The 23,678-nt window shown below is 51.3% G+C and overlaps 7 protein-coding genes across 7 annotated transcripts; 5 read left to right on the top strand and 2 right to left on the bottom strand.

The window, feature by feature from the left end:
* Positions 1 to 1,200: 1,200 nt before the first annotated feature.
* PHO8 (vacuolar alkaline phosphatase) lies at positions 1,201 to 3,054 on the top strand (the record flags this gene model as incomplete). Its single annotated transcript, XM_064871292.1, has 1 exon — positions 1,201 to 3,054. The coding sequence occupies one exon, from the start codon at positions 1,201 to 1,203 to the stop codon at positions 3,052 to 3,054; it is 1,854 nt and encodes a 617-aa protein (XP_064733745.1).
* A 900-nt stretch (positions 3,055 to 3,954) lies between these two features.
* Positions 3,955 to 5,710, top strand: PMZ80_002859 (uncharacterized protein; the record flags this gene model as incomplete). Its single annotated transcript, XM_064871291.1, has 5 exons — positions 3,955 to 4,423; positions 4,472 to 4,544; positions 4,596 to 4,730; positions 4,796 to 5,105; positions 5,189 to 5,710. The coding sequence occupies 5 exons, from the start codon at positions 3,955 to 3,957 to the stop codon at positions 5,708 to 5,710; spliced, it is 1,509 nt and encodes a 502-aa protein (XP_064733744.1).
* Positions 5,711 to 6,075: 365 nt separating this feature from the next.
* On the bottom strand, positions 6,076 to 8,837 carry hmt1 (ATP-binding cassette-type vacuolar membrane transporter Hmt1; the record flags this gene model as incomplete). Its single annotated transcript, XM_064871290.1, has 2 exons — positions 6,076 to 8,571; positions 8,619 to 8,837. 2 exons carry the CDS (start codon positions 8,835 to 8,837, stop codon positions 6,076 to 6,078), a joined length of 2,715 nt encoding a protein of 904 aa, XP_064733743.1.
* Positions 8,838 to 10,563: 1,726 nt separating this feature from the next.
* RTC1 (SEA (Seh1-associated) complex subunit) lies at positions 10,564 to 14,831 on the top strand (the record flags this gene model as incomplete). Its single annotated transcript, XM_064871289.1, has 2 exons — positions 10,564 to 10,757; positions 10,808 to 14,831. The coding sequence occupies 2 exons, from the start codon at positions 10,564 to 10,566 to the stop codon at positions 14,829 to 14,831; spliced, it is 4,218 nt and encodes a 1,405-aa protein (XP_064733742.1).
* Positions 14,832 to 16,253: 1,422 nt separating this feature from the next.
* PMZ80_002856 (uncharacterized protein) lies at positions 16,254 to 18,131 on the bottom strand (the record flags this gene model as incomplete). Its single annotated transcript, XM_064871288.1, has 1 exon — positions 16,254 to 18,131. One exon carries the CDS (start codon positions 18,129 to 18,131, stop codon positions 16,254 to 16,256), a length of 1,878 nt encoding a protein of 625 aa, XP_064733741.1.
* Positions 18,132 to 18,559: 428 nt separating this feature from the next.
* On the top strand, positions 18,560 to 20,104 carry PMZ80_002855 (uncharacterized protein; the record flags this gene model as incomplete). The annotated part of the gene is made up of 1 exon (XM_064871287.1): positions 18,560 to 20,104. One exon carries the CDS (start codon positions 18,560 to 18,562, stop codon positions 20,102 to 20,104), a length of 1,545 nt encoding a protein of 514 aa, XP_064733740.1.
* A 968-nt stretch (positions 20,105 to 21,072) lies between these two features.
* Positions 21,073 to 22,462, top strand: PMZ80_002854 (uncharacterized protein; the record flags this gene model as incomplete). Its single annotated transcript, XM_064871286.1, has 2 exons — positions 21,073 to 21,870; positions 21,917 to 22,462. The coding sequence occupies 2 exons, from the start codon at positions 21,073 to 21,075 to the stop codon at positions 22,460 to 22,462; spliced, it is 1,344 nt and encodes a 447-aa protein (XP_064733739.1).
* Between the last annotated feature and the right edge of the window lie 1,216 nt (positions 22,463 to 23,678).

Raw genomic sequence — 23,678 nt, 5'->3', positions numbered from 1 at the left:
ATCACTATTACTCCGTAAACCGAGCAGGATTTGGCCGGCAGCGTTGCCGCGTCCGCGAACCTTAGCGCAACACTAGGCGGCAATCGGAGGCTTGAAGCTCCGACCATATCTACAGCAATCCCAGTCGCTGGCAAGGCTATGGTTGCCCCATAGTTGAAGTCGCTTGAGTGACCAGATGATGCAGACTGCAGAGATGCTGAGAGTCTGTGCAGCTGCTGTAGGAGAGAGATCTGTCCGAGGTGGATTTGTCTTGCCATGCAGGTCGAAAGGAGATTCGTCAAGCTCGACGAGAGGTAAGCGATGTTGGGCATCGTCGTGAGGCCGTGCGACCACATCGTTCCCGTTGCCCATTTTGATTCATGTCGCCATTATGTTCTCGTGCCTGTTAATGGATTTGATAATGCCTACCTTGATTGTGTAAGACCAGTCGCCCATGACCGATTGCAAAGCTATCAGCAACGTGCTGTTCAACGACCGAAGCTCCAGCTCCCTCTTTGATTAACTCTGCTGCATCTGTCGATGAGGGTACGATGTTAGAAAAAGCCCCTTCAAGCTCTGGAAGGAATTCAGAGACATTGTCGTTCATGTAATATTGACTGAGTAACACGGTAGAACATGATGTGGCTGATCTCGTGATCCGATGAGTATTTTCACCAAAGAATACGGACACTTCCAACGCCTGGCATTGTCGGTGCAGATACTAGTAGTGTATTGCTGAGGTATCAATAGTGATCTAGAGGAGCTCGATATCGAATCAAGGTATCTGCACCAGCGCTTGATCCATCAATGGTTTCTGGGACGAGCTCCGCGATGCACAGGATAACAGTCGCTGTTGGAATCATGTTGATTCCTGTCATCATCTCAGCATCTTGACATCAAGTCCTCACCGCAGCTGGGCTGGCTGGTTTTGGTGGTTTGAAGTGGTTGTAGACACGGCATCCAGCCGAGTCAGCCATAGGAAGGCCGGCGACTGCGACTGCGGCAGGAGCACTCGGACCAATGACGTTATAATTTAGGGGTGCAGCAACTCCAATTCGGGCGTATGTCAATAGAGGAAGGCACGTACTGTAGCAACAGTGTACGACGAGACACCTCTTTTGTGACACCTGCGCCGAAACCTCTACCAACCATTTATTTGATCCAGCTACTTTTCTTCCTGTCATCAATGTCAAACTCTACGTCGATTCCTGTAAGGTAACAATGGCTCCAAGCGATCGGCCTCTCCTCGCCAGAGCAGATTCACAGGACTCGTATCGTGAAGCCAACGAGGAGGATGCTCTTTTGACTGGCCAAGCTGCTCCTGCCTCAGAATCAGAGCGTTCGCGGTGGCAGAAATATCGAGAAGCTGGCCTGAGCATATACGCACTCCTTGCGACTATTACTATTATAGCACTTGCAATCGTGGTCAACCATGAATCGAAACGAGCACATGCCAAATTACCGAATAATGGCTGGGGCGAGGATGGAAAGCCTACAGGAAAGAGGAATCTGATATTCATGGTGTCGGACGGGATGGGTCCTACGTCTCTGTCGTTGACAAGAAGTTTCAGACAATATACAGAAGTGCTACCAAAAGAGGATGTACTGGTCCTGGACGATCATTTGCTCGGCTCATCGAGGACGAGAAGCTCGAATTCCCTGATCACCGACTCTGCAGCTGGCGCAACAGCATTCAGCTGCGGCATGAAGTCTTACAATGGCGCAATCTCGGTCCTGCCAGATCATACTCCCTGCGGAACTGTTCTAGAAGCTGCAAAGAAAGCTGGTTACTTGACCGGACTAGTGGTCACGACTCGGCTAACAGACGCGACCCCGGCATGCTTCGCTTCCCATGTCAATAACCGGGCATACGAAGACATTATAGCAGAGCAGATGGTTGGCAACCACCCGCTTGGTCAGGTAGTGGACGTGCTGATAGGTGGCGGAAGATGCCACTTCCTGCCGAACACGACTGAAGGTTCTTGCCGGCAAGACGATACAAACGTCGTGAAGATGGCACAAGACAAGTACGGGTACAACTACATCGACAACCGCGAGGACTTTGACAATCTGCAAGCCAGAGGTGGTGTTGAGCTACCTTTGCTAGCACTAATGGCAGACACCGATGTCCCATACGAGATTGATCGAGTCCATATGGATGACGTCTACCCATCTGAAGCTGAAATGGCGGAATTAGCTCTCAACGCGCTTGAAGCTGCCTCGAAAGACTCGGCTGCGAAGGGCTTCTTCCTCATGATAGAAGGTAGCAGAATTGACCATACAAGTCATGGCAACGATCCAGCTGCCCATGTTCGAGAAGTTCTGGCCCACGACAAAGCTTTCGCTACTGTTCTGGACTTCCTCAACGATTCGGAAACACCAGGTGTTGTTGTTGGTACATCTGATCACGAGACTGGTGGCCTTGCAGCAGGACGGCAAGTTGGCCAAGCATATCCAGTGTACGCGTGGTATCCCTCAGTGCTTGCCAATGCATCCCACTCCGCTTCCTACCTTAGCCACAAGTGGGCTGCATACCTTGACTCTGATGCGGGTCAAAAGGCATCACGGAAACAAAAAGCAAAATTCATTAGGCATGAATTGTTTGAGAGGGACTTCGGTCTCTACAGCATTCTAGAAGAAGAGGTTGAAAGCATTATTGATGCTACAATATTCTGGCCGCCGAGCTGGATATTCGCAGACCTCATTTCTCAGCGGGCCAATGTCGGCTGGTCTACACACGGACACACGGCTGTTGATGTTAATATATATGCATCAGATCCAAGACACGCGGAAGCCCTGATTGGGAACCACGAAAATATCGAGGTCGGCAAGTTTTTAGCTGATTTCCTGGAAGTGGACGTTGAAGCCATCACAAAAGAGTTGGTGCAGAAGGGTGTACGCACGCACGGCTCAGACGAAAGTGAGTGGTCATGGATGGGTCCGACCAATTCTCCAGTCTCAGAAGAGGGCCTCGCGCAGAGTCATGAGCACCAAGATATACATGCTGAACTGCTTAATTCGAGAAGTGGTGGGCGTTTCGAGGCGCAGATTCGCGAAGACCGGATCTTAGCATGATTGGCCTACTTGCATAGTGTGGGATAGAGAAAACACGATTTTGTTGCAATGCACATATAAAGGACGGGAATGCACATATGCTGACTCGCTAGGGCTGACTGGCATTCTGGATAACGCTGAGGTGGCATGAGTGTCCTGTCTCCCGCTAGACTTCCGGGTACCATCGTCGTCGTACCGTCACGCCTCTCCTCGTACTTTGGTTATTGTCTGTTATTCTTCCACAGCCTCAGACACCAGGCTTAACCTACGATTTATGCCTAACGGCACGACTGAACCGCGGTCAATTTCCGAGATGCATAGCAAACCAGGATGGTCCGAGCGAAACTAAAACGGCACGTTGCGATCTCTGCAGGAAGTTCTTCGATAAACCAACCAGCGTTGTGCTCGAAAGAGCACATGGTGACTCCCCAACATCAACCCTGGGGTCTCCGCACTTTTCCGCACTGCCCAGACTTGCCAAGGGCATGGCAGTGGGACAACTCAGTCAACTTGCCACTCATGAGCGCTTGGCTAAGCACTTCACTGGTCTCAATCCATGCAAGCGGCATGGCGAATCCTTGGCCTTCAAACATGCTGCATCCAAGCATGATGGTCGTTCTTTTGGATGGGCTGATAATCCCAGAACAGAAGTCGCCACACTCGAAAACATTTTGACTTGACTCGAGCATCAAGTGCCGCACCAATGGTCAGTCCGATCAAGCCGCGGTTCAATCGATGTCCAAGATGGGCTACGGAAGTTCACCTTTGCGGGGACCATTGGCATTAGCACATACAGAAAAGTCTGAGTCTAAAACAGAGGCATAAGAACGATGTTATACAGCATTCCTATCTTCGCAACCCTCGCTTGTTCACCCTCCTTCTCTCAATTGCTGAACCTCTACAGCCGTCCGTCTCTTCGAAATGGCAGCCCCTCAAGCGGTACCGCCATCTGCTGCAGCTGTCTACGCTGAGAAGTCCTACCACAACCAAGTCGAAGATGCATCTGCGTCTTCGAGCAACTCCAAGCATGAAGCTGAGCCAGCCAATGAGGCTCTCTCTCCGTTCTCCGCGAAGCAAGAACGCAGCATTCGACATCGCATCGACTGGCGACTCATCCCGGCCCTAGGCTTGATGTACGGTGTCAGCTTGATGGACCGGAAGAATGTCTCGAACGCCTACATCGCCGGCATGCGAACTGACCTCGACTTGAGCGTCTCATATCGCTACAGTCTTATCACATTGGTGTTCTTCGTCACATATGTTATCTTCCAGCCGCCTCTGACATATATGTGCCGGTTGATTGGCCCGCCCATCTTCTTGCCTGGGTTATGCCTCGTCTGGGGTTGCGTTATCATTGGATTTGGTTTCGCTAATTCCTGGACCACTTTGGGTAAGGACATCGGAGTACTTTCAACGTACGAATGCTAATAGAGCTCAGTTGCTTTGAGACTTTTGCTTGGGACCCTCGAGGCTGGTTACTTCCCAGGTTGCGTCTACCTGCTTTCAACTTGGTATGTTTTTGTCCTCAGTCGACGTACTATGACAAGAGCTAACATTCACAGGTATACCCGTTATGAAGTCGCTCGCAAATACTCAGTTTTCTATCTCATCGGTTCTATGGCCTCCGCTCTCTCAGGCATTCTCGCCTATGGTATCATGCAGATGGAAGGCGCTTCCGGTATTCGTGGCTGGCGATGGTACGTTCCCTCCACTGCACCAATTCCTCTTCCTCTGTGGCAATCCCTCTAATTCACCATACCAGGATCTTCATCATCGAAGGTGTAATCACCTGCGGCCTCGCCATAATCGGCTACCTCCTCATCGTCCGCTTCCCCGACCAAGAACGCGACAAACCCTCCTTCAAATTCCTCACACGCGAAGAATGCGACTTCGTGATCGACAAGCTAAACCGCGACCGCTCTGACGTCGCAACAGACTCCTTCTCCATCAAGAAGTTCCTCCGACCAGCTCTCGACTTCGAGATTTGGGGGTTCGCGATCATCTTCTTCTGCATCACTACCATCACCTACAGCTTCGCTTTCTTCTTGCCAATCGTGCTAAGGGACAACATGGTATGTAATCCTCTTACACCTATCCTAGCGCATCTCCAACGAGACACGCTTCCACTCCTCCATCCCACAACTAACAACCCCAGGGCTTCTCTGTCGCAGCCGCTCAATGCCTCGTGGCTCCGCCCTACGTCTTCTCTGCAATCTTGATGTACTTCACCTCCTGGCTCGGCGACAAATACAAAATGCGCGCCCCAATACTCGTCCTGAACGTCGTCATCTCCTTGATTGGCCTGCCAATGATGGGTTTCGCACCAGGCAGCACAGTCCGCTACATCGGCGCTTTCATCGGCGTCGCCGGCGCAAACGCAAATATCCCCGCTGCGATGGCCTACCAGGCTAACAATATCCGTGGACAGTGGAAACGGGCATTCTGCTCTGCGACGTTGGTGGGGATGGGTGGGGTTGGTGGGATTAGTGGGAGTTTGATCTTTAGGAGTCAGGACGCGCCGGGGTATAAATGGGGTTTTGTGGGGACTATTGTGGCGAGTTGTACGGTGATTGTGGTTTGTGCGATTTTGAGCTTTGTGTTTTGGAAGAGGAATAAGAAGGCTGAGAGGGGGGAGTTGATTATTGAGGGGTTGGAGGGGTTTAGGTATACGCTGTAGGGCCTTGGGTGGTACTAGCTGAGCTGACTCTCGGATGCTAGATTGTGGCCTGAGGTTGTTCGCGGCAAGAGCACTTGTGGTTTCTGCTTGGTGAGGACAGCGCTCGGGAACATTTTGTGGCAAGAACGATTGGCCTCACTTTCGAGTCGTCTAGTCAGGTTACGTCAAGCTGACTTGAACCTCGCAACAAAACGTTTCATGTGTCATTTACATGTAGCTCATATCTGAGCTCAATTTCAAGAGCTCCTTTTCAGCTCACCATTGCTTCACTTGAGCTCAATGACATAAGCTCACGTTGCTGATTACTTTCACAATCTCATTACATCCCCCTCACAACCCCCTCAATCCCCCCTCACAACCCTCCCTCACGGATGTCCCTCCGGCCTCCCCCCATCAATACTCATATTCCAAGCCGGTGTCCTCCCCAAACTACTCTGGCTAAAATTGACCCTCTTATGCCCCTTCCCACTCCCACTCCCACCCCTCTTCCCCTTCACCCTCTCCATCTCCTCCTCACTCACACTGGCGCTATCAATTCCCGCCGCCTCCTCCGTCCTCTGAGCCTGCTTCCTAAGCATATCAGCCTCCACCGCCGCCTTCTGAGCCCGCGACTGTTTCCTCCACATACGCGCGTATTTCCCGTTTAATTCGATAAGGTCGGAGTGTGTGCCTCTTTCCACGACTGTGCCGCCACTTAGCACGAGTATCTGATCTGCTTCGACGATTGTGGAGAGACGGTGCGCGATGATGAGCATTGTGCGGCCTTTGGCGAGTGTGCGGAGCGCATCTTGGATTTTCTCTTCGGTTTCTGTGTCGAGGGCGGCTGTTGCTTCGTCGAGGAGTGTGATCTTTGGATCTTTGAGGATAGTCCGTGCTATTGCGACGCGCTGGCGTTCGCCCCCAGATAACTTCACGCCTCGCTCGCCCACTTTTGTCTCGTAGCCGTCTGCAAATTGGAGGATGCGGTCGTGGATTGAGGCGGCGCGGCAGGCAGAGTAGATCTGCTCGTCTGTGGCGTTTTGGTTCGCGTAGCGGAGGTTGTAGAGGATTGACTCGTTGAACATGTTGCAGTCTTGTGGGACGACGCCGATGTTGCGGCGGAGACTGTCGATTGTTATGTCGCTGACATCGTGGTTGTCGATTCGGATTTGGCCTGTGGTGGGGTTGTAATAACGGAAGAGGAGGCGCATGACGGTTGTTTTGCCGCCGCCGGATTCGCCGACGAGGGCGGTGGTTGTGCCGGGTGCGCAGTGGAAGGAGAAGTCTTTGAGGGCGGGTTGGCGCTTGTCGTAGCTGAAGTTTACGTGGTCGAAGACGATATCCCCTTGGCAGTCTTGGAGGTCTGTGGCGGTGGGTTTGTCGGTGACGTTGGGTTGTTCTTTGAAGAGTTCGAGCATGCGTTCTGCGTTGATGAGGTTGTTTTGGATGGCGCGGTAGAATGTGCCGAAGAAGTTGAGGGGCGCTTGGAGTTGGGCCATGTATATCAGGAGGGTGACGAAGTTGCCGACGCTTTGATAGCCCTTTGCGACTTGAAATGCTTCGATGAAGCTGACGGATAGGAGGGCGACCATGAAGAGGGTGCCTTGGACTGTGTTCATGAGTGCAAGTGTTATTTCCACAAAGAACTCAAAGCCTTGCATGGTTTTGATTGAGTCTCTATATCTGTCGAATTCGTATGCTTCGGCGTTGAAGTATTTGACCGTGTCCCAGGAGTGGAGTGAGTCGTTCTTGACTGCTTCCATTTCTCGATCGGCTGTTGTGTAGTTTCGTCGTAGGGTTACTCGCCAAGCTGCGAGTCTGATGGTCACATAGATGTACAAGAAGGTGACAATGGCAACGACTAAAGCCAGGTAGATGTCGAATTTGTATGTGAGGTATACTATAGCCACAACCAAATCGAAAATCATGGGTCCGACATTAAAGGTGACCATTTCCAGAAATGAGTTGATGGCGCTTCCTTTGTTGAGTGCTGAGATGAGTTCTCCAGTTCGCTTGCCAGTATGAAACTCGGCGCTCAGGCTATGAACATGTTCGAAGGCGGCTGTGGAAATTGCTCTGTAGGAATATTGCTCGACTGGTACCCACAAAATGCTTCTAGCAGCACCAAGGATACCTTGGCCACCTTGCAGCCATCGGAACAAGATATACAGCGTGATAATGATCCATGGTGCACGAATGCCATTACCGTCCTCTCCTGATAAGGCGTCCGTTATCTTGCCCGAATAGATAGGGACCAAAAGGTTAATAGCACGTTGTGCTGCCATCAGACAGAAGCATGACAAGGCAAGTGCTTGCAGCTTGAGCGATTTTCGAGGCCAAAGATATGGGAGGAGTACAGCAAACCCTTTTAGGTAGGCGTACCAGGTGACAATGGGTGTTTCTGTAGGCTTGGCCCAGGCATCTGGCTGCTCCTTGCTATGAGGCGTCGAGCCATGGGTTGCACCGTATGTGTGGCCATTAGCATGACCGTTCGAACGTGGAGATGCATCAGTGCCGCCGAGAAGTGGTTGTGTAGTTTCATCAGGAGTGCTGGAGGTGTCCCTTGTCTTCCTCGCAGCAATTTTGAGAGCAGTGTAGAGAATAATCAGCCCAAGAATTATGATTACCCGAATAAAGTACACAATCACTTCAAAGACTTCCCATGCCGTAATATCGTTTCTCAATTCGCCACCAAGCTGATCGCCGACTGTTGGTTCGTTGTGTGGCTGTGTATAAATGTCGAGAGCGCTTCCGAGTATGACTAGTTCGAAGGGAAGAGCGAAGGACCAGGTGAGGATATGGACCCAAGTAGGAGACGGTGTCGTATCTATTACTGAGATGAACACTATTCCCCAGCAAAAGAACGACCCAACGATGAATAGCTGTTCTGGTTAGCTAAGAAAGAGACCATAGAGAGTGCCACACTCACAATTGCGCTTTGTCCTGGCCACCAATCTACACTCCTATAAGTGATCACTTGAATGAGAGTAGCCACACCATTGAGCACAAATGTAAGAATAACTCCACTCGTCAAGATAGCGAAAGCAGTCTTGGCTCGTGGAGAGAAGTCTTTGGTGGAGACAGCCTCTTTGATCTGGTTGTTGGACTTTCTTCTGGTTGGTAACGGGCGACCTCCGGGACCTTGCATCGAGTGGACCGTGATCTTGTCACCATCGTGTGGACTATTAATTATACCGAAGGTGATGAAAGCGATGAGAAAGATGCCAAGAAGGATTCCTGGGTACAGGGATCGAGTATAGTTGAGGATGAGGAGAACTTTCGGTAACGACAGACTGCTTGATGCTATGAACGCCATTGCTGGCGGGTTGACATTGATATTGATGTCGAAGAAAGGAAAGACAGAGAAGGAAAATTGAATTAAGTGAGAGTGGCGTCAGCGTCAACTTCGTGAAGAGGGTGAAAGTGATCACGAAGAACAAGCACGCGATTCGCTCGTTCAACTGTTCGATGGACAACTGCCTGGATAGTCAGTCGTAATCAGTACTCGCTCAATAGTAACAGTGAAGCTCGTCTCACCTTGATTAAAGGTCTTCAAAGGTCCTATCGAACGTCGTTGTACATGAATCAATGGTCAGCTGAATGGTGTATCACGTGGTTGTATGTTGCTGCGGTTCGCCTCGAAGCTTACTCCAGTGCGTACGAGAGAATGTGGATCTGGACCGTGGCGAAAGCAACGCAAGCTTGCTGAGCCTGGCTCTGTCGCCTCTGACGCTGAGGACGAGGGATTTGACAGGGAATTGCTGCTGGCTAATGTAGAAACTTGACATGAAGAGAAATCAAAGCTGAACACAAGAATCTTTGACAGTCAAAGGCGAGCCCAAGGTTTTTCCAAGCACCAGAACCGACAACCAATGAGAGCTTGTGCGCAGTCGATGGGACCGAGCAATCTTTGATGATGAGGGTGTGGAGGGCAGAACCAGCTGTTCGATGGACGAGAGCTTTCTCTCAGAATCTGTCATCGATGTCTTTTGCACGCTTCCATCCGATAGATTCCTTTCTTGCGGTGAGTATGCAGCTTTCTCACTCGTCACACCTGTTCAAGGAACACGGTGACAAGTCACTATCTCAAGCTCGTCCGATCTTGCCCGCCTCGTCTTGCTGCCACAAAGGCCCGATGTAAAGTCACATATGTCGCTAAAGCCCAAGGTTCCAGTCTCTCATCCTACGTAGTTGGCTCAATCACTTGGACCGGAGCCTCCAGCATGCTTTGTGGCGTTTCGGAGGATTTGTCGAAACAGCGGTCGAGAGAGCTCGAAGAGCCGAAGACCTATAGGACAGTGACGGTACCAAACAATATACATATGCATGCAGCTCTGTGGTGCAGTTGCCGACAGCAGTAGTGTTATGTTAACGTGCCCAAACGCACTGTAGCTGCATAGTAGCCGTATTCTCCGGAAGTGGTGAGCGGGAAAGTTAGGTGCGGTAACCTAAAAGGGTACCAAAGTTGTCTCCCCCGAAACGCCCAGACACGTAGCTTGAAAGGATAAGCCGCGGCCGCTGCATGCACCTTGACTCTTCCCCGAGATCGATCAGCGCTGCATACCAGTCCGGATTGAGCTTGGGGTTCACACCCTTGTCGTTGACTAAACACCGTTGTCGACTTCATTTTACTGGTTCTGTGATCGCCTGGGCCATTTTTGTTTGCATAGCTGTACCACTTGATCCAGAAAGCCGACACGCAGCCTCGTTTTGGGCCAAAACAACTCTCGTGCACAGTCACCCTCACCTGCAGCCCAGGTTACGACAAGCATTCACAAGTCGACCAACAAGGCATTGCAGTTGTGCAGGTCCACCCACAAGATGAACATTGGTGCTCACGATCCTGTACCTGTCGATTACTTTCCGACGTGAACATGGCCGAGTCCAATCAACTGTCGAATGTGTCTCAGCCTCCGCCGGCCCCTCCATTACCTCCGCAACGACCGGGCGTGCTTCAGAGATTTATCGGACCATTGGCATTCAATAGGCCTTCAAGAGTACAGGGCGCGCAAGCTGCTCGGTCAAGCAGTGCTAGCCCCAAGGATGTCTCCCACAATCGTCCGTACAGGTGAGAGGAGGATGCGCATACGTATAGAGTTCCTGGCTAACATTTGGCAGGAAACCACCGCAAAGAGAAGCTTTCCATCGTACCGGCATCCCTATAGCTGCCATTGACATCAACGAGAGCGCAACCCATGCCATCTTGGCTGGAAGAGATATTCTCAAGACCGTGAAAGTTCAGGACAGGACCACTTTCGAAGATCTGAACATCCGCAGCGCTGTGAGCAATTACATCTCCACCCAGCCGCTCAAGCCAGATGATATACATAAGAGACGCGAATTTCTGCCGGCAAAGGACGTCCGTTGGTCTCACAAGCACTACTCGCACGTAGTAGCAACTGCCGCCCAGAATGGCAGGGTCGCTCTTTATGATGTGTCGAGGGGCAGCTCTCGAGTCGAGCTACATCACCTCTATCAACATACCGGCCAGGTCAACAAGCTAGATTTCGACCCTCATTCGGGTTACATGCTGCTTTCTGGCAGCCAGGACAAAACATGCAAGATCTGGGACATCCGGGAGCCTAAGAAGCCTCGTGGTTATGCCCAGTTTCATGTTCGTGCTCCGGTACGGGATGTACGATGGTCTCCTACGGACGCCATGGAGTTTGCTCTGTGTACCGAAGATGGTGCTGTCCAGAAATGGGACATTCGAACGCCACAGCAAGCCCTGTTAGGTATCAAGGCTCATGAGAAATCGTGCTACACAATCTCGTGGCACCCTGACGGTAAGCATTTGGTCAGTGGAGGCGTCGATAAGAACCTCAAAGTCTGGGATCTTAAGAGCCAGAATCGTAGACAGAAGCCGATATTCTCGTTGCGATGTCCTGCTGGCATCATGAACCTGGCGTGGAGACCACCTTGCTGGTCAGCTGAATTCGCAGAGCGCGGTACCTGGCAGAGCACCCAGATCGCGACCTCTTACACTGACGACGATCCTCGCATACATGTCTGGGACCTTCGCCGGCCACACATCCCGTTCCGAGAGTTGGCTCAGTATGATACCCGTCCTATGGACCTGTTGTGGGCCAACAAAGACCTTTTGTGGACTGCAGGAGGTGCAGGATTCTTCGCTCAAAACGATGTCTCGTATGCGCCCCAGCCAGAGGACTCTTTGCCTCTCGGTGCAACTGCTTGGGCTGCAGATGGTAGTTTCTATGCTGTGACTGAGGAGAGGAGGGTGAGAAGGCATGATTCTGCGACGGATCCGGCTGCGATATTTCTGAATATTCCACAGGAGAGGTTGAGTGGGACTGAAGATGGGTTGGCTAGCCGTAGTCTAACCGATGATGAAGGGACCGACACGTCTTTCTCGGAACACACTAGCAGACGTCAAAGTAAAGCTGCATCAACGCGGTCAGTCATGTCTCAAGCAAATACACCACCCACTCACGACGACTTCCCACGAATTCTACCTCTCGACAGAGCAGTCATGGCAAAGAAAGACATGTTTATCAACGGCCAATTATCTGCATTGACACATATTCCTGGGCTGCACTTACCTCAGGAAGTTGTCGACGCAATCGCCAATGGCTATGCCCGGCCGATGACAGCAAAAGAACGAGAAGCCGAACCTGATCAAATACTTCCCAGACTGAGAGACAGCTTCCAGCACAACGCTATCATTGCCCAAGCTGCAAGTCTTCACGGAACAGCAGGAAATTGGAGACTGATGGGAGCTGTAATCATACCGGAACTCGAAGCATGGGCAGATAACAATCGGAAGAAGAGACTGGACGCAGAAAAGACAGAACGACAGCTCAAAGAAGACAATAACGGAAAAGGACCTGAACGGGACATGTTATCTCCATTTGCCAAAATCTGGCCAAAAGACAAAGACGTAAAATCACCTGCACAGTCAGAGAAAGTTAGGAGCAATCTCTTTCGTGGAGTGATGGAATCTGAAAGAGGAAGTAGCGACCAAGGAAGTCACGCTGGTTCGAACATGACCACCCCGCGACAACAGCCTATTCTTGGCTCTCCAGCAAGCAACAGACCTGCAGGAAGTACTTGGTTCACGCTAGACGATGCTATCGACCCTATACAACCATTACCGCCATCGCTAGCTAATGCCCATTCCACCGCAGCCAAAGCTTCACGAGCGCTACTCGACACCACCAGCGACCCTTCAGAATCTCCCCTGGCTTCACCAGAAAAAGCCAAAGGTCATAGAAGAAATGTCACAGAATCCTCCAGGCAACGAGTGAGCAACCTAGGCATCAAAGATAGCCCGAGCTCAGCTCTCAAAGCAGTTCCCACAGATGACCTCCCGAAACGTCTTTCGAGTAGAGCTCTAGAGGATAGAAGAGCAGCACTGAAGGACTACAAGGCGCCTGCGAGGCAGCCACTATCCCTCGACCCGCCCGTTCAAGCTCCTCGATACGGCAGCGAATATAGGCACGATTCGACCGAGAGCTTCCCAATGTTTCCAGCATCAACATCAAGCTCTGCAAGAGCCGATATCGGCCGGTCCTTTGAGGCAGCGGAGAGCATGGAAGAAGGTCCGGCTGTACCCAGACACGATTCGGATGTCTGGGTACAGCCGGACAGTTATTACAACTCGGTCGGCAGATCCGACGAGTACGAAGAAAGTTCGGGTGGTAGTGGGGGGAGGGATACCCAGACCGCAGATTTCGCCATGGACGAAAGCCCAGCGTCCATGGCGTTTGGTCTAGATGGGACTACAGACTCGAGGCCTGTCCGCGCTTCCGAGTCTGTAGAAGCAAAGTTCAGAGAAGTCCTTGCTCGGAGCCCGAGAAGCAAGGATGAACTGGTGGCCAAGTCACCTGTGGTTCAGGCAGGTGCGGAACAAGAGGGCAACCAACCCTCGACTGGTGGGTCAAGACTTGACTCGCTAGTTGAGGAGTCAGTTGCCTCTTACTCTGCCCTGCTTGGACCACCAATGCACCACTTCAATCCTCTTCTCCGTGGCTCGAGCAAGGACATTGAGAGCCTCAGCCAAATAGCCGAGGGTGATGTCAGCCGGAAGTCAAGCTACCAAGCTTCAGATTTCCGCCCGATTGACATCACGAAGTACGAGCCGTTGGTTCCCTGGCTGTTCTCAGCCTACCACCATGTCTGCCAAGCAATCGAAGCAGACATCACCGAGGGAACCTACGGCTCGACTTCCTCTCAATTCTCTGCCCATCTCCTCTCCCACATCCACCCGTTCTTCTTCCACCAATCCTTCCGGGTCAAGCCAACACCTGCCGACCTCGCCAACGTGCCTACCAAAGTCGCAGATAAACTCCAGCACCCAGCCTTCTCGAGCCGCCTAATTATGAACATCTTCGCAACACATATCGAACGCCTGACAAATCTCGGTCTCCACGTCGCAGCAAACAACCTCCGCAAGCTCGCAGTCGAAGACTTCGATTATCCTCTCCTCGCAGGCCCCGAAGCACGAACCCGCAAAGACGAATCAACGGGTGAGACACTCAAGACAGACCCGCGAAAGCTCACATCCACATGCTCAGAATGCAAGCAACCAATGCCTGCCCACGCAAGAGCATGCAAGAACTGCAAAGCCTCTCGTGACCCATGCGCAATCTGCGAAGAGCCCATCGGGAACCCCAATATCATCGATGCAAATAACGCTACAGCTTTATCGTCGACCGTTCGAAACCAATCAAATCTGGCGAGCTACTGCCACGCCTGTGGACATGCCGGCCACCTATCGTGCATGTCAGAATGGTTCTCCGACCCGTTCAGCAAAGGCGAATGTCCAACAGGCTGCGGCTGCGACTGCGCACCAGGAAAGCTCCGAGAGGAAAGAATCGCAAGACAAATAGCTGCCCGAGAAGAAGAGAATGCGATCCGTGGCACGACAACATCATCTAGCATGGCACGAAAAGACCCAAAGATGGCCGGGCATAGTGCTGCCGTCGATAAAGCACGAGATACGCTGAGAATAAGTGGAAGCGGCTCGGGAGGCCCCCAGGTTTTAAACACGAGTCGTGAGAGAGGAACACAGTCTAGTGATGAGAGGACGACGCCCAGCTCTGGCAGTACAGCTTGGAGCAGAAGTGGTGGAACGAGTTTTGGGAGACGCGTGAGGGTTGTGAGACCTGGTGAGGACGAATAATCTGCAACAATGATTGGAGTCGACGTTTCAGGAGGACGCCAAGTGATTGGAAAGATGCTTTATGAATTATGAGAAATGACTTATGAGGGACGAGTTTATGTGCTACGATGATGAGAAAGCGAGCGATAATTTTTAGATACCCGGGAGGGCACCAGTTCCCAGATGCATGCCAGCATGCAGTGATGTACAACAATGTTTCAATACGATGGCCTTGGGCTGCTTATAATTTTCGGTTCTACTCTTTATTCCTTTGCTGTTTTTCACGCTCATCCCGATGTATAATTTAGTCGTGACTACAGTACCAGCTTCTATTCCATGAAACTATCAGTCTCCTCCTCAATGACCACACCGAGCTAGGTGCCACGACTCGTGATGGACTCAAACGGACAGTGACGCCCTCACTTTTCTGAAAGAACCCTCGCCTCACGCACACAATCACGAGATCATCATGCGGACTCTAACGGGTGTTGGAATTATCCATCCAGATACAGGGGTCTGTCCGGGCGCGAGCGGGAAGAATGGGCTTAGGAGGCTAAGAACACCCTCCGGACATGTCCGCCTCAACCATAAGAACATGCCACTAGGACTTGCAAGAACTTTGCTATGTACAAACTACAAAAAAGACTGGGAATACTCGTTTGAATATTTACGTTCGACGTGCTATATGACTTACTACGTCTCGACGAGTATTGGTAGAGTACATCACCTATGCACAGGTTCACATCGAGCATGCTCATGAGTCGTTAACACAACCACCGTGATAGTATCACCAGCTCATCCGCGACACCCTACAAGGAAGACTCACAGCCTAGCAGTTTGAGAAGCTTCTTCGTTTAACCCATTATCAGGTCTTGAGCTTGCGGGAACGCTGGTGCAAGTGCACTAAGACTTGGACTTGAAGCTCACACTTTCACTATTGGGAAGGACAACCACGGCGACTGTGACACGTGCCCAGAAAGCAAGCTGCTCAATTAGACCGAAAGCAGATAGAAGTGCCATACGGCAGTACAGAGATGGATGGGTCGCGAAGTTGAACGGCTTGGACGAGAATGCGAATAAGTTGTAGCCATGATGTGGTATACAGTAGTTACCTTGAACGGGCCCGAGGAAGAACTCAAGCTGGTTGTTTAGTATTCAAGATTGATACCGGGGGCACCCCAAGAGTCTCGTCGAATGCGATCTTGAAGCAGCACGGATGCTCAGAGTGCTGGTATGGTCGAAGTTTGGGTCTCGAGGGTATGTCACTGCTGCTAACATGTCGTCTTCGATACCTACTCCGGCAACATCGGTCTTCTGCAAGACACTGCCAGAAAGTACGATATCTGCAAGTCGAGACGAAGTGGAGTTAATGATATTGATGCCCTCCCGAGCCTCCACTGTAAATATGTGACGCCTTCGCTCAATGACAACAACGCGGTATGATCAAAACTTCCTTTTCTTCCTCAAACCGTTTCCAAGACCTGTATTCGAGGCAGTAGCGGCACTCGTATGCCCAATCTTCCTCTTCAGTTCCTCCCTCCGCCTATTCGCCTTCTCCTCTTTCGTCAGTTCTTCTTCTGGTTCTGGTTCTGCTTCCTCCTGCTTGTCGTTTATGGACTGATGCTGTGACTGGGAACGAGACGTCGCAGATGCATCGCCAGCCTCAGTCTGCGGCACCGGAGAAGAAGAGTGCTTTAGCCGACCAAGATTGTGTTTCGTCTGGGACTTGTTGCGTGAGGGGGAGGCTATCGGGCTTGAGGCGTGCGATGTGTCGTGAGCTGCCACGTCGGGCATCTCGTCGTCTGCCTTAGCGTCTGGGTTGTGCATAGTGTGCTGGGCTTGCGAGGCGGGCTGGGAGGCGCCTCTGCCAAGTCTTCCGAGGCGTCGGCTGGGTGTATTCTGGGTGCTGTTTTGCTGCTGCTCATCTGCTGCCTTTTTCTCTGGCGTTGCAGATTCTGTTGCTTTGCGCGAGCCTCCTAGACGGCCTAGTTTCCGGGGTGTGGAGGGGGCTGAGGCTGTTGCGGCTGAGGATGACGATTTGGGTCGCTTTGTGTTGGTGTTTGTTGTTGGTGGTTCTGGTGGCGGTGATGAGGATTCGACTGGTGCTGTTGTTACGGGTCTCGAGGGGGGCGGTGAGGATGAAGGTGGTTGCGTTTTGCGAGCTGAGCGTGCCGGAACGGGTTTGGACTTTAAGCCAAGGTGACCGATACGACCTTTAGGCTTGCTGCTTGGGGCCCGGACCGACGAAGCTTCTGTATCCGTTGAAGAGCTGGAATGGCTGCGTATGTGTTCACTCGGTGGTGGAGGCAGTGGAGGAGGACTAGAGCCGAGAGGTGACTGCGCTTGCTTGTCGGGCTTTCGTGGTGTTCGTCGCTCCAATGGCCTCTCTTCATCAGATTCAGTATCTGAGCTATCGTAACTGCCCCGCTGCTTCGCAGCACCGTTACGCTTCTTCTGAGTCTCGAACTCATTGTCGCTGTCAGTATCAGGTCGTACTGGACTTGACGAACGATACAAAGCTGACTGAGCTACTTGACTAGTAGTGGCCGTAGCTTTAGGAAGCTTCTCTAGCCACTTCTCATGCTGCTGAGGTGTATGCTTTGGACACGACTCTACTGCAAGCCTGAAGAGCCCTGCTATCTCGAAGCTTGCGTAGTTGCTATCAGAATTGAAGAACTCTTTCCACTCAGCTTTGTTGAACTCTCTCAGACCTGGAACGTGCTTCTGCGCATCCTTGATCGTTACTTGCCCCTTCCGTGCCCTGGCACCAGTAATTCCAGGGAAGATCAGGCTCAGGTCCATCGATGAGCCTTCGATCTTTTCGAGCAGTCTCGAGATAATGTGGTCCTTGGTCTCAATGGTACCAATTAACGTGTCGATTTTCTTCGCAGATTCTGACGCCTCGAACAGACATGGTCGCAGAATATGCTCTGCCATCTGGCCAGAACCTTGCGATTCAAGATGAAATTGCCATTTCAGAGGCTCCAGAGGTCGTGGCAAGGTGAGGGTAGTCTCCAGCAAGACAGCTTCCGAATCGGATCCTTCATCTTTCTTCAGGACATTGGTGCCCTCAGCAAGGCTTTGGCCCAACTTCTGGAGCAGGACTCGAAGCTGGGATTTGGAGTCTGGGTCAATGCTGGTTTTTGTGAACTTGGCGTGTTCGCGGACAGCGTCTGACGAGGCTTCGGCTGCCCATAGCGCGATGAGGTCTGTAAACCTAAGCTTTATGCCCTTTTCATCAGCGGCATAGCTGTAATATAGCTTCGGACATTGCTTCTTTCTGTTTGTGGTCAACTCCTGCCAGCCTGTATTCACGATCATCGCTACGGTGAAAGTAGAGGTGAGAGGCCTATTGAGGAGATTCCAACAGCAAGAAATCGACCATCATCGGTCAGTGTTGCACCCTTCAGTATGTCAATTTGACGGTCACTTTGCGAGGCTGCAGCGACTCCAGCACCACACAGCATTGTGTCATATGTGCATTCATTTGCATGTTCTCTCGAGGAGTGAAGGAGGAACAGGTAAACAAGGCCTACAACCTGGCTGCCTGATCAGGCAATAAGATGTAGCTTCTCAGGCACTCAGACAGCACGTGACAGTCTGCAGTGCCGTTTGTGGTCGCAGCCACTACCACTCACTACTTCGACTCAATTACTCCGTATGTGCCAACCGTGATACTGCCCGAGCTAAGCAAGAACTACGTGATTTATCTACGGCGACTACAGTGATCCCTTTCTGATAAGGTCACGATGGAACATACGCGCGGCGAGAAGAGAAAGCGCGACGCTCGAGAGTCATCACCGTCACGCTCTAGAAGCGAGCGACCTCAGCATGATGCCAGCCACCGTGGTGGGCGACCAAATGGAACGAAGAGCTGGGCACACAGCGACCAGGCACGCATCAATCAGATACAGGAAGCAGAACGACATCGGGAGTTCCTAGCGCAAGAAGGCCAGTTCGTTCTGCGGCAGAAGAGGAAGGCTGCGGGAATACGTGTTAAAGAAGGTCGCGCCCGTCCTATAGACCTGCTGACGGTAAACCTGCGGCTCATTGATCCGATTGAAGATCTGATCAACGACGATGGGCAAGAAGAAGAACTTGAGTACATCGACCCAGGCAACGTCATTGAAGGACTTTTGCCATCTCAACTTACGGAGCTTCGCAAAGGAATTGACGACTTCCTCGACCTTGAGCGCAAAGCCGCCACTAGGGACTACTGGGCGACCATGTGCATTATCTGCAAAGACCGGCAGAAAGGTGTCCACGACAGAGCCGTTCGTTCCGTATCAGCTGATATAGATAATCTCCTACGGCCAAAGTCCTACGAGGAGCTCGAGAAGCTAGAGAAACAAGTCAATAGGAAAATTGATTCTGATGAACCCATCGACACTGATTACTGGCAGCAATTGCTCGCTAGTCTGCTTGTGTACAAGGCCAAAGCGAAACTCAAAAAACTGTACGCGGGTGTTCTTGACAGCAAATTGGCCAAGTTACGGAAAGATAATGCAGAAGCAGCCGACCAAGCCCAACGCGACCTATCAAAAGAGCCTGCACCGTCAACTGGATACTCTAAGACAATTGACCCAGATGCATTGCTAAATCTTGATGCCAAGGACAAATCATTGGTGATCACGGACGAGCATAAGTTCCTTCAAGACATTGCACATGAGAGGCGCAAGGTCGTCAAGCCTGGTTATATACACACCTTCACCAAGACATCGACTGCACAGGCAGGTGTTGCATTGTCACTTGGTAGATCTGCTGACGGCGATAAAACAGCTTCCTCTATGTTCGACCGTGAGGCTGCGAAGGGCGTTGAGGAAGACGAAGAAGTGTTTGCCGGCGAGGAGCACGTCGAAACCAAGAGTGCCGATCTTTGGAAGGGCAAGTACCGACCGCGCAAGCCACGATACTTCAATCGAGTGCAAATGGGCTACGAGTGGAACAAATACAACCAAACTCATTACGACCACGACAACCCACCGCCGAAAGTGGTGCAAGGATACAAATTTCACATATTTTATCCAGATCTCATCGACCCGACCAGAGCTCCGACATACAAGATAACAAGGGAAGGAGGTCGAAAGAAGGGCGAGACTGTTGCCCCTGCAGGTGAGGAAGATACCTGCATCATTCGGTTCATCTCAGGCCCTCCATACGAAGACATTGCGTTCCGGATCGTTGATCGCGATTGGGACTATTCAGCAAAGCACGATCGTGGCTTCAAGAGTACTTTTGAAAAGGGCATTCTGACTCTGCATTTCAGCTTCAAGAAGGTCTACTACCGGAAGTGAAGGTTCCGGCGGCATGTTCTTCCGGAACCCGATTGTCTTTGTTTCCAAGACATGCAAAGCGTTCTGAGCAAAAGTCCAATAGGTGAGTTCGGAAGCTTCCCCGAACTTTCTAATCAATTCGATCGTGCCAAATGCTCTTATCCTTTAGCAACGTTGACTTCGTGGACATCTATGCTAACACGCATGCCGGATGCTCGATTCCGACATCGGCCTGGTAGCCGTGTAACATTCAGGTTCAGAAGCTAGATCCTTACTGATAATCTGATGTACTACAGCTACATTATCGAAAAAGGCCGGCATGTCGATTTAGGCTTGATCTGGTTCTGAGAGGCTGAAAGTCCTGCATGAAATGTTCTGGAGCATGAAAATCTCCGTCCGGGTTGATAGTGGGTCAGACGTCTGCAGCCTGCAGGTTACCAGGATTTCAAGCTCGACCAAGTATGCAGAAGCATGCAGAGTGCCGTGCGGTACTTCAACATGCGTTTTGTGCCACAGAGCAAGGCTTTGCATCATGGAATATTTCCATTCGTCGCGGAAGGAGCTTCATCTTAGAGCAACCAGTCACACAGGTCCTTCTTCAGCACTACCGCTCAATCAGGCAAAATCTGGAGCCTTGAGTACGGCAGAAGTTGATATCTTCATCTCTCTGAACTTCTTTGTTTGTGCGTGGCTACAGCCAGTTGCCTGTTTGCATGAAAGCCCAGAAGAAGTCCAGCAACCTTAGCTTGAGCTACGATTGCTGTCAAATAATGTCATTGAAGCATTTGCCTCTGCTCTAGATACATCTCCATGCACGGGTTTACCAAAGACAAATCCCAATTCCTTTCTCCTTCCTCATTGTTGTCTCTTATGCAAGGCGCCCGCTTTGACAGCGAGTCCTAAAGTGAAAAAGAATTGCAGCATTCTGCCGACAGCAAGCTCTAGAGGCATCTGGTCAACAGCATAGCAAATATCCTCGCCAGCCTTCAATGGCACAAGAACGTACCAGCTCTTTTGGTGGTGGTGATTGCGTCGAAGACGAGGGCCACCAAACGTACTTCGTACCTCGGACGTCTATCTCAAACGAGCACAACATGCTCGCCTATAGTCATCTCAGCAATCACGACCAACACTCTCTGCCTTTACTCCCAGGCAACCCCTTCAGCCAGTCTTTCACTCACGGACCGAATTACACTTCACTCAGCTATAGTGGGGCGGCCAACCCACCGAGCTACCATCAATTCGCATATCATCCACAGTATGACTTCACCAATTTCAACTCAAACGTTCTTTACCTGCCTAGAAGCAGGTCAAGCATACAGCCTAAGCCATTCTGCGGTACCATGGAACCTCAGATGATGCTTCGGCATGACGACCACTCGCCTGTCACGCAGCCCTACGACTTCAACTCGAACTTTGCCATTCCCGCCTCGACTTGCTCCCCCGAGATGATATCTACAGCAACCTCTTCGCCTCCTTTGTCTTTCAGCTCCTGGAACGATCAGTATTATCCAGGCTCTACCTGGCAACACAATATGCCGACATTCCAATTACCAGAAGTAGAAGAAAGCACTACAAGCATGAGCGATGGCTTCGAGGATGAAGACGAAAGCATTTATGACAAACCATATGCCCAGCTTATTTACGACGCTCTTATGGAAGCACCAGGTCACAGAATGCTGCTTCGCGATATCTATGAGTGGTTCGTCCAAAACACTCGAAAGCCACGAGAGTCGGGCACAAACGGTTGGCAAAACAGCATACGGCACAACCTCTCCATGAACCAGGTATGTGCATTCGCGGCTTCTGAAACCAGTCACTAACCACAAGCAGGCCTTCGAGAATGACAAAAATGACCCGGCTTCGAGTCGAGGCGCGCGAAAGGCGAACAGCGTGTGGGTGCTGACCGAGCACGCCATCAAGCACGGAGTGCAATCAACAACACGGTATCGCAAGACTGGAACCTCCAAGAAGGGTGTTGGCAACAGAATACCCGCAATACAACGTCAGCGATCAGGGGCAAAAGGCGGTCGAGCTGCACGGCGTGCTGCACGTTTGAAACGTCAAGAAGAAGGTCATCGACGAGCAAGAACCGTTCCACCAGAGAGCGAAACCCCGACCTCTTTCGGCCACAGCAGAAGTCCACTGTCTATTGCTCAGGACCAATGGTCCAATTACAGCTACAGTCCATCAACACCCGCTGAGGATCATTTCCTTAGCACAACCTACAGCTTGCCCCACCGCTCATATTACGAGTTTGATCAGGAAATTGAGCAGAAACAAGAGACAGAGACCTTACCATATGAGGAGGAGCACCTACGTCAAATGCTTTCCCAATCAGCTTCAGACGATGTATTCGAAGATGCTGCTCGTCTCTAATCTGCGGAACTACTAAGCGATGGCGCTTGGTCAGGAGGAACGGTGAACCCCTGTATTGTATGTATTTTGGCGAGGCTGTACAGCACATAGTCGCTTTGCATTGCATCGGAGTGATGGAGATTGGATCTCTTGTTCTGCGTTCGGCGATAGTATTGCTTTCATGGACGAACCTGATTCATCACAAAAGCATTGTGTACAATCTGCTGTTGGTGTGCTCGGTCGTGGGCAATGTTAGCAAAGCGACAATACGACTTCTTGTGGGCTTCAGCAAGGTTCACTACCACCGGTTTCCTTATTTACTTCTTACTCCACCCGTTTTATGCCGCCATCATTGGCTTGGCGCTGACTTTGTGTCTGGTCATGGTACTCGCTCCTTTCGTTCTGCAGACTTTGACTGACAGGTAGCACGCGCAGCTGTCGTTCTTGTATTTTGACAGCACTAGCTTCACAGGGTCAGACGTGCCGGTACACTTCCGAGGCGATACGGCTCATCCTTGAGGATTGACTACTCACTTCCTAGTGCGCGGCAGGCGTTGTACAATGCAGTCGTCGGACACGTCAGCAATAAGTAGTCAAATTGTGATTGTTCTCTCCCAGCGATGCTTTGAGTTATGTGCTCCTGATAACCAAGAAAAACAACCCGGGATAGCCCCGTCAAGAATCCTTGGTAGACGTCAAGAACCCTTGCGGAGCGGTCCGGGACATGAAGAAGTGTCACCGAGACCGTGCAAAACAGTACATGCCTGCCAATGCAACCTAAAGACAACGTCGGTGAACATTCTACAGTTACGAACACAGCTTAAGCAGAAGGCCGTGAGGAATTCATTAATGATGACTTGCTATGCTAAAAGCTTTGTGTTCAGTCCTCTGTGCGAGCTAAGCATGACCCGCAGATGACAACCTCGTATGGCGTTGGCTTCGGTCTGATCAATTGATATCAGAAACCCATTTCTGCTGGCGAGCTGTTATCATTCGCTCGCCTACGACTGCAGATGCGAGCGGCATTCGTCTCCTGATCGGTACGTAATGGGTGACAAGCCACGACTCGCAAAGGACAACCAGGGCAATCTCAACATCCGCTCACGCCGGTGGTCGAACACGAGAGGACGTTCGCAGCACCAGCACAGCACATCGTGAACTCAACACGCTAGCCTGATACTTATTTCCGAAGCCTTCAAGCACGATGGACTCCTTCAAAGCAGTAAAATATCCTATG

The sequence above is a fragment of the Knufia obscura genome (assembly GCF_036327395.1).
Source record: "Knufia obscura strain CCFEE 5817 isolate CBS 148926 chromosome Unknown scaffold_2, whole genome shotgun sequence".
Taxonomy (NCBI): Eukaryota; Fungi; Ascomycota; class Eurotiomycetes; order Chaetothyriales; family Trichomeriaceae; genus Knufia; species Knufia obscura.
The sequence above is the reverse complement of the archived record's forward strand: the minus strand, read 5'-3'. Positions and strand labels throughout refer to the sequence as shown.